This window comes from Canis aureus, chromosome 24, assembly GCF_053574225.1.
Source record: "Canis aureus isolate CA01 chromosome 24, VMU_Caureus_v.1.0, whole genome shotgun sequence".
NCBI classification, from domain to species: Eukaryota; Metazoa; Chordata; class Mammalia; order Carnivora; family Canidae; genus Canis; species Canis aureus.
The window spans coordinates 12,708,090-12,718,164 of record NC_135634.1 but is presented as its reverse complement, the minus strand read 5'-3'; the positions used below and the strand labels follow the sequence as shown (position 1 = coordinate 12,718,164).

Here is a 10,075-nt window from a genome sequence, read left to right as displayed (position 1 = left end):
TAAATGCGAGCAAATGAAGCATCGAAATGGAGACCAATTTGCAGAAATGTGCAATTAGACGAGAAGTGCAAAATAAACACTCTGGGTCGGGGGGGGCGGGCGAGGCGGGGAGCGGGGGAGGAGGCGGAGGGGGGGCGTCTGCGGACTGAGTCGGAGTTGCCGAGGGGGGAGGGCGAGCAGGGAAGAATTGGGGGGAGGAAGGCGGCCGATCTTTGTCCCAAGCGGAGCTCGCCGCCCGCTCATAACCGCGTCGCCAAGTCAACCCCCGGCGACCTAGCAGATTATCTCGGAGGGTCAACACGCCGCGGCCGGGCAACCCCCTCCGGCCCTGCCGGCTGATCGATGCGGTCACTCGCGGCCGGTGATAGCGTCTGGTCCTCCGCGGCGGCCGCCAACAATGGAGCCATTGACGCGGACGCGCAGAGATTAGGTGCGCGGGTCCCACCGCCTTTTCCTCCCGGGCCCCTGAGACCGCAGGTGGCCCCTTTCCCTGAAGAAATCGCCAGAACTCCCTCCACCTAACCGGCTTCCCCCAGCCCGGAGCACCCGCACCCGGAGGGCGGGGAGCTGCGCGTGTCCCCACCCACGCGCGGACCACTGGGTGCCCAGCACTCTTCTAAACTCAAGTGCTGAGCCGGCGCCAGCAACGCACAAGGCAAGAAATCTGCAGAGAAGTCCAAATTCCCAACTGGCTTTTGCTTTTTAAGGAAAAACAGTAGCGCACTCGAACCGTATGCATGTAAAATCCAGATTTTCCCACAAGGAGAAAATATACTAAAATCTTCCTCGTGGAGGACTGGATGTACTTTGTGGTCTAGGAAAGTCAGATTGCAATGATTTCCCCTTAGTGATGCCTTGTGGTTCACGTTTCCTCTAGCCAAGGCTTTTCGGCAAATGTGTCCAGTTTTTCTAAAACCCTCCATGTTGGTTGGAGGAATGTGGTCCTTTTGGCAGGACCTGGTCCAAGGCCACCCAGAACGCCCCGGGCAAACGGGTCGGCTGCGTTGGTCATGCCCAGGCCAGGGCTTGAGTGCCACCGCGACCCGGGGACAGTCCTTCCTCATCACCCGGTTGGAAAAATCCTCTATTTAAGGAAGACCCCAGATACCCAAAGTTACCGAAGCAGTGGAAGCCACAGACTGACGTTATAAAAACGCAGCGCTTTACATTCTTTTCTAAACATTTTCCTCCACTCTAGGACCTGCCTTATTTCAATCCAACGCAAGAGTATGCGTTCTCCAGCTGACCGACTCCGGCTGGGTGTCAGGATCCGTGGAAAGCCATTACAGATCTGGAAACCTCATGCCAACCCTGTCCCCTTCTCCCAGCCACAAAGGTGACGCTACTTCTCCCCCCACCCCCGCCACATTTGGAAACTGCACTGAGTTTGTCAAATGAACCCCAATTTCCCCAAAATCAAAATTAATAATGCCGTTCGATTTAAAAAAAAATAAAAAGCTAGTGTGAACGATTCTTTTTTTTTTCTGAAGTTGCAGTTTACCCTACAGAAGTCCCCAGAGCACAGCCACAGATTTAAAAAAAACATACAACAAATGCTGGATCTTTATGTGTTAGCTCACTGACATCATTGTGGTTATGTACAAATTTCATGAATAAAATAGGACCAACTGCTTCTAACCTATAAAATCTGTAATTTTTTTTTACTGTATTCCCTAACAGGTAAAAAAAAAAAAAAACAAAGTCTAAATACACAACCTTGGCATAAGCATGTTCATAAATTATATTAATAATGTTTATGTATATTAGTAAACTAATGTATTATGTACATTATGTTGTTTGTCAAACAAGGAAAAGAGATCACACAGTGTGACGAAAATCTATTTCTAAAATTGAATGTAAATTTAATATTTTCATGAGTGCTCCACTTCACACAGCACTGCCAGCTGCGCACACAGGTGTGTGCGGTAAACTAAGCAGAGAGAAAATTGAAAGAAATGCAGGTGCTCTTCGGTACCTAGGCCTTGCTTCTTAAGGCAGGAGGCCAGGCCAATAATGGCCCCAGGCTGAGCCACGTGGGGCACCGCGGAGCCTATGGCGCGGCGGCCGGCCGGCCAGTCCCTGCCGGTGGCGGGTTCCCTCCGCCAGCAGAGCGGAGCTGTCAAAGCGAGCAGGGGTGGCGCCGGGAGTGGGAGCGCTGCACGGCTCCAGCTCCCCGGCTCCAGCTCCCTACTCCTGGCCTCCAAGACCCGGCCGCAGCCATGAACAGCGAGGAGCAGTTCTACGCAGCGACGCAGCTCTACAAGGACCCGTGCGCCTTCCAGCGGGGCCCGGCTCCCGAGTTCAGCGCCAGTCCCCCTGCGTGCCTGTACATGGGCCGCCAGCCCCCGCCGCCGCCGCCCCCGTTCCCGGGGACGCTGGGAGCTCTGGAGCAGGGCAGCCCCCCGGACATCTCCCCGTACGAGGTGCCTCCCCTGGCCGACGACTCCGCGGTGGCGCACCTCCACCACCACCTCCCAGCTCAGCTCGCGCTCCCCCACCCGCCGGCCGGGCCCTTCCCGGAGGGAGCCGAGCCAGCAGCCCTGGAGGAGCCCAGCCGCGTCCAGCTGCCTTTCCCGTGGATGAAGTCTACCAAGGCTCACGCCTGGAAAGGCCAGTGGGCAGGTAAGCCTGGCTCCCCGCCCCCCTCGTCCTCGCCGGCCCTGGCCCCGGCTGCCCCCACCTCCAAGTGCTCCCCGGGACCCTCTGCCGGTTGGCGTTCCCATCGCCAGGGACAACCCAAGGTCGGACTAAACTGCATGGGAAGCCAACCTAGGCCATCCTACACAGAACCACCTTTGCGGTCCCTTTTGGAGCGTCTTTTCCGCTCAGCTCTCCTTCTGGGAGCTTAAACCCTTCCTTCCCCGTACACCGAACTCCAGCAGCCTGCGCACCCCCAGAGAGCCAAGGCCTGGCGGAGCTCCAGGCTTCGGACCCTCCGCACCCCTCCACTCGGGGATCCGCCCGGCAGGACTGCACCGAGTGAGCGTCAGGGAAGCCGAGCAGGGCTGTGGGAGGCTCCCGCCCCGGGACGAAGCTGCCTCTGGAGTCCCGGGCCCCCCTGGCCCTGAGCCCATCCGGGAGGCTTCCTTAGAGGAGTACAGGCGCGCTCGGGGCGGGGGGCACTCGGGGCTCGCGGAAAAGCAGGGAAGACAGACTGCACCGAAGTCTGCAAAGGCGCTCGGTGGGCCGGAGTTGGGGTGCGGGGTGCGAGGGGTACTCACGGCAGGACCGAGGCCTGGCTGCTCAGCCTGGGACGCAGGCAGCTTCGAGAGGCGTCTGCGATGCTAGTTCACTTCTGAACAAACAGACGTTCGAAGGGGCCTCCTCCCGCTGCTCCCCAGCAAGTAAGTTTGAGGAGGGAGACGCCCTCCCCGCGTGGCCCTTTCTGGGAGGCGTGAGCACCGGGTCCCGCGGCCCTGGGCGCCGGCGCGTCCCCGAAGGCCGTCCCGGGAGCCCGAAGGCGGAGACGCGGAGCAGCCTCCGGGCCCCCTCCCCGGCGAGCGGCCGCCGCTCCTGGCCGCTACACAATGTTATCGCTTCCGTGCCGCAGTCACCTGTGGTCACACCTGCATGGCGCGTAGCTGACTTTTCCTTTCCTTCCAGGAATCGGGGGTAAGGCTGGCGGCCCCGACCCCAAGAGTCCTCGGCGCCCCGTGCGCCCCCGGCGCCTGTCACAGACCCCGGCGCAGCCCAGCGAGCTTTGTGGGGTCCGGGCTCGCCCAGGGGCCCCGGGGCTCGCCTCTCCCTGGTTCCCTTTCTCTTGAAGGCCGAGCGTGAGGACCAGGCGGGTCCGGAGGCAGGACAGGGCCAAACTCAGCGGCTGTCTTCCCCACCTACGGCGCAGCCCGGGGCGAGGGGGCGCCACACGCGGCCGGGAGCCTCTCGCACTGACGCAGCCCGCGGCCGCCGCCGCCGCCGCCGCCAGGGGCTGGGAGCCTTGGGAAATGCGGGATTCTTGGGAGGCGGGAGGACCACGTCCCTCCACCCAGGCTGGGGGTTGGGGACGCGCGTTTCCGGCCTTCCCGGACCTCCCGAAGAGGCCCTAGATGAAACGTTCTGAAGCCAGGTGACCTCTCCACCAGGGTATGACTCCTACACTCGTGGAGCTCGGGAGCTCGGGCTAGGGCAGACCTAAGGAGCCAGACAGTAAAACCCGATGGAAAATTGGCGACCTTGCCCTGGGATGGGGGAACCTCGAAACCGTAACCCCCTCAGGTTGGAGAGTCCCGCGGAGAAGCCTTTGCCAGAGCCCTCTGACCCGCTGCAAGCTCAGCCAAGGGCCAGCCTGCTTTTCTGTAAGGTACTCCTGCGGCCTGGAGGTCCTCCCGGAAAACTCTTGAAAGAGCAGAGCTTCAAGGATCTGTGAACTCACCTGCCCACTCCTAGTGGGGTTTCAAACCCCCAAGGGAGAGTAAAGTGACCGATGGTCTTTCTTTTGTACTATAGACATGAATACTAACAACAATGCTGTAGGAACTTTTGAAAATGTCAACCTAGGAAATGAACTGCATTAGCCTCACTGGAGGGCTTATCCCTAAACCGCCTCACCCTGCGCCTTAGGAAAGGGCACAGACCTGGGGACTATTGACATCTTCTCAATAACACCACCAGCAGCCTCCATCCTCTCTGCCAACTTGTCCTGAGCATTTGTGTCCTGGGGTAGTGGATCCCGCCGGGTGGCTGACAGCACCTCCGTGAAGCCGTGGGGGAACAGGGCCAGAGCCCGGAGAGACTGATTTGAATTTAAGAATGTGGCGGGCGGGGGCTTTTTAAACTTCCCCTTAAGGCTTGCTTGCTTCTCTCCCATGCCAGGGAAAGCTTGGAAGTGTAAGACTCTGGAGATGCTCCCCAAGGAGCAGTACTCCTCTGCTGACTGATCCAAGACTCTGCCTTGGGTTCTGGGTGCCTCCTTTTGGCCTGAGGGGAACCCTCCTCCCAAACACACCCCATACTAGCTTTTCAATTCCCTAAAGCTTCCTAACAGTCACAGGAGAAATACCCCAGACTCCGTCCTAAGACGAGCAGATTTAGGGGTCGTCCTAGAGTGTTGGTGGAAGTTAAGTGGGCCAGAGACTACCGCTCAGGTGCAGTCGGTACCTCACAGAAAAAGGAAAAGCTAAAGAGCCCCGGAGCACAGTGGCAAACAGCAGGTGTGCAGAGGTAATTGCCTGGGCCAGCGGCCGCTTCCTTGCGACCCGGGCTTGGAGCTGGAATGCCTGAGCCTTTGACTCCACCACTCCCACGTCCTGCATAGGGCTCTCCGTTCCCAGTGGGAATCCGACCCCTGGAGGCTCCTCGCTCACCTTTTCTGCATTTGGAGCCCAGGACTCAGGCCAGGGCTGATGGGGACTTCCTTGGTGCCCCATATAGTTTCCCTTCTCTTCCAGAACAGGGATCCGGTAGAGATTAAAACAACTATAGAGAACTTACCAGCTCAGCTCGTGAGTTGGGGATGATTACAATATAACTGTATAGAGAGATAACACATGGTTGGATATAACACTATATGTCATAAGCTCGGGGGTGTTTTTGGCTCAAGGTTTTTCACCATGAGGGTTATATTTATAAGTTGATTGTGAAATCAATTAACTGGCCTGAGGCCTTTTTTTTAAAAAAAAGAAATAGTAAATAATAGGAAAAATTAGTATCATATGTGATAAAGGTTGGTTTTATGTCTTGAAAAATTTTTGTGCCAATTCTATGTTGGTGTGTGAACTGGGTAGTGATATGAAATGTGTTCTTACTGTGGGTCATCGTCAGAAAGCTGTGGTTTTTTAGAAGTCTTATATTAAAAGCATTTATTGCCTTTGTAGAATGGAGTAAGCTTAAATATCTATTGTGTGTGCATTTTAATCACCTTCAACCCAAACATTGGCCTAGTGAACCCACTGAAGGATCAGTGCTTGATAGAGCCCACCTGCCCCCACATGCTCAGAGAGCGTCAGCCTGAGAGCAGGCACAGCTTTGACACCCCCCCCCCCAAAAAATAATAATAAAAGGTGACATTTGCTGGAAAAGGGCTGCATGAGCCCAGACTGAGCTCTGGGGTAGGAGGCTGGGACTGAGTGGCAGGAGTGCCAGGCAGGACCAGGTCTCCCAGGCCTGGGGCTGAAGTGCTGGCCTTCAGGGGTGGGGCAGGAGGAGCCAGGGGGCCAGGGACCACACTCACATGCCCTGTCACTCGCAGGCGGCGCCTACGTTGCAGAGCCAGAAGAAAACAAACGGACTCGCACTGCCTACACTCGCGCCCAGCTGCTGGAGCTGGAGAAGGAGTTCCTGTTCAACAAATACATCTCGAGGCCACGCAGGGTGGAGCTGGCCGTCATGCTGAACTTGACCGAGAGGCACATCAAGATCTGGTTTCAGAACCGCCGCATGAAATGGAAAAAGGAGGAGGACAAGAAGCGCAGCTGCGGTACAGCGCCCGGGGGCGTCGCGGACGCGGAACCAGAGCAGGACTGTGCGGTGAGCTCGGGGGAGGAGCTGCTGGCACTGCCGCCGGCGCTGCCCCCGGGGGGTGCTGTGCCGCCTGCTGTTCCCGCCGCTGCCCGGGAAGGACGTCTGCCGCCGGGCCTGAGTGCCTCGCCGCAGCCGTCCAGTGTGGCGCCCGTGCGACCGCAGGAGCCCCGGTGAGAGATGGGGGCTCCTCCTTGCCAGGCGGTTTCAACCACTGGTAAAGAAGGGGGGAGCAGGCGTAGGACCCCGGGTGTAGACAACCAGCTCTGGCCCTTCAAGGGGTTGGGAACTGCAGAGGACACCCCAGATGGAAGGGGAGAACTTGAGTTCTCAGGCCCCTGTGCTAACTGGGACGCCTTAGAGAGACACTGGGAGACCTTCTGGAAGAAGAGGAGAGGCTTTCTGTTATATCTGGGGCCTCTTCCGGTGATATTGTTGGATTGGTGACATCTGCTGCTGTGCAGGTCCTAGCACTCCAGAACCATGGACCTCTTTAGAGAAGCCAGCTCTTCAAAAGACAACAGGAACTACAAGTCGGAATGCCCTCCAACACATTTTGCAGGCAAGCTGGACGGAGCACCTTCATCTGTCCCGAAACAGAGCCATTTTTACTCAGGCTTCCACCTTAAAGCTTAGAAATAATTGAAAGGAAATATCTAAGGTTTCAAAGACCTAGTGAAATTGATGCCTGTGGAATAGAATGATTCCTCCTCCTCTTGCTCCTCCCCGTGTCTTCATCTTCCTTTTTAAAATCCTTTATGTATCACCACGTATTTCACCAGCTCACATCCTCCAAACTGCATCTCTTTCCTCCAAAGAAGAGAACGTCTTGCAGGGGTGTGTGTGTGGGGGGGGGGGTGGCAGCAGGTCCGGGATATACGGGCAGTGCCAGAGGCCCTGTACCTTCACTTTGCCTGACACTTGGAGGGAGGGCAATTGGAAGGAGGCCTAGAGTACGGGGTTTGGGGGAGAAAGATGGCCCTAAACCATCACTGAACTGAAGCTATTTGGAAATTTCTATTTAGGATGTGCATTTAGTTCCTAGTCTCAGGGCAGGAGAGGCGGCTGTATGAAAGGCCAGTAGCATGGCCTGAACTACCTTGGAAACTATTCAGAGACAGTGTGATTTCTACATCTTTGGAAATGATGAAAACATATGTAGTTGGGGAGTTTGAAGGCTGGTTATTTTTATTTAAAGTTTTAAAATTACCTAACCGTTCTTTACAAACAGGTCCGTAGTTTCCAAGTCAGTTGCTTGTTTCAGGGTCCGGGCCTTGTGTTCAGGTGGTGTTTGTGGAAATGATAAATATGGATAACACGGAAAAGAGATGCAAATGCATTTTCCTTGCTTAGTATCAGGCTTTCTTGCCATGCAATGATTCCCTTCTATTGAAAGCATTAGAGCAGAATTTGTTGCTGTTGTTGTTGTTTCCTTTTTTTTTTTTTTTTTTTTTTGGTACTAGCCAGGGAAGAAGGGGCAATTATGAAATACCACATTTGGGTTTGAGGCTGGGGCAGTATATGAGGGGGTAGATTTTTGGTTTCCTTCTTTCTTTTCTTTTTCTTTCTTTCTTTCTTTTCTCTTTCTTTCTTTTCTCTTTCTTTCTTTCTTTCTTCTTTTTTTCTTCTTTAAGATTTTACTTAGGGACACCTAGGTGGCTCAGTGGTTAAGCATCTGCCTTCCGGCTCCGGGCATGATCCTGGGGTCCAGGATCGGGTCCCATATTAGGCTCCCCACAGGGAGTCTGCTTCTCCCTCTGCCTGTGTCTCTGCCTCTCTCTGTCTCTCATGAATAAATAAGTAAATCTTTTTTTTTTTTTTTTTAGCTTGAGTCACTAATGAAGATGAATTTCTCAGGCAATGTATCCCAGAGGCATGGGGGTTCTAAGTGCCACTGGCTAGTACTGAATGGCACAGAGCAGAGCAGCCCATTCTGTGCCACGCTGGCCATGCTGAGGCCAGGAAAATGCTCCAGCCAGCCAAGGAGATGGCCCAGTCTCCCCTTTCCTCCCAAAACAGATGTCTGGGGCAAAGGCTTTCTCAGTGATTCTTCTGAAGGAGGTGTTGCTTTAGATGAGTCTCCACCCCAAGGCCGACAGTGTCTTGTATTAGGGGCAAACAGGCCCTGACTTACAAGGGTTTCCAGTCTCTGGGGCCACCTGCTTCTCCCTCACCTGTGCAAGGAAAGGCACCACCTGAGCACTTCCACCCTGACGGGGCCTTAGGCTCACTCCCTGGAGTCACTGCTATTGTTTCCTTTTGCAAAGAGACAGCGAGGTTTGTTTTTGTTCTGTTGGTGGTTTTCCTTTTTGTTTTGTTGTTTTAGTTTTTTGAGAGAAATTGAGTCTTAACACCCCTCTGATTTAAAGGATCAGAAAGGGGAACTGTCTCATCAGTGAGATATGTCACTGGGGAGCCAATGACCCTGCCCTGCAGCTCCTCCACACTTGCCTGGGTTCTGGAGTCCAGCAAATCTGCCTTCAAACCCGCCTCCCTCAAATCCTGACCCATGACCTTGATAAATTGCTCAACTTCTCTGTGCTTCAATTTCTCCATTCATAAAGTGTGAGTAAATACTACATCATAGAGTTGTAAGATTTAAGCCAAAAAATTCATGGAAAGTGTTTAATTCGCCATCTAGAAATAGGCATCCTTCCACGTTGTTTTATGACCCAAAGCATTCCTTTGGGAACTAAGCCGGGAGCTGCTTGCAGACGTTCACCGGGTCTCCTACCAGTCCTAACAGCCCCTCTCCTTTGACAAATCCTCACGCTGTCGCAGTTAATGTGACATGTTCATATAACCACTGATCGTTAGCGCTTCCTAGTTCTATGACTCCCTTCGTCATAAAACTCTTTTGATCCCCACAGCAACCTTCACCAGGTAAGTGAAACTGTCCCCATTTTACACGAGGGAAGCTGATGCTGGGTGGGGAGGACTGGCTGCAGCTCAGCCACCCAATTGGTGAAGTGCACGGAGACTCACCCTCGGAGGCCAAGGAGGGTTCCAGGGCTGCAGCCAAACCCGGCTCCCTGTGCGAGGCTCCGGCCCCAATCTCGCGCGCTGCCCTGACTGCAGACTGCGCCGTGGCCCCCGCGCGCGCGGGCTGCAGGGCTCGCCAACCCAACGCGAAGAAGTGTGAGCCCCTGGGGGTTGGGCTTGCGCGGCCCGGGCGCAGGTGCTGACTCCCCGCCAAGCGTGCGTCTCCAGCTGCCCGGGCCCGACCGGGCGCAGGATCCCTCAACTTCGCCGAACGCGCAGTTCGCCGCTCACCGCGACTCCGAGGCGCGCAGCCAGAGCGGTGAGTCCCACGGAGAAGAGCTCCGGCTCTCAAGTTCCCGCGCCCTCGGCTTGAATTCCGGGAAATCCCGCGTAGCCTTGAACTAATCATTTAATTCTCTGTTATCTCTTCCATAAAATGGGCTCATAACGGGATGAAATGGGGTGTCTTTGAAGTGTTGATAATCGAGCCTGGCGCCTAGTTGCAAGCCCTGGCGGTGGGGGTTAGGGTGGTGGCAGTGCAGAGGGGAGGTGATGTGGCCAGTAGAGGCCGGCCTTCCAGGGAGGCCGGGGAGGAAGCGAAGAGGGCCGCCCAGCTCGCCAGATGGGCCTGGAAGAG

The 10,075-nt window shown here is 55.4% G+C and overlaps 1 protein-coding gene across 1 annotated transcript; it reads left to right on the top strand.

The window, feature by feature from the left end:
- The first annotated feature begins 2,121 nt into the window (after nt 1-2,121).
- Nucleotides 2,122-7,783, top strand: PDX1 (pancreatic and duodenal homeobox 1). The gene is made up of 2 exons (XM_077869645.1): nt 2,122-2,622; nt 6,188-7,783. Exons 1-2 carry the CDS (start codon nt 2,220-2,222, stop codon nt 6,631-6,633), a joined length of 849 nt encoding a protein of 282 aa, XP_077725771.1. The 5' UTR covers nt 2,122-2,219; the 3' UTR covers nt 6,634-7,783.
- The last annotated feature ends 2,292 nt before the right edge of the window (nt 7,784-10,075 follow it).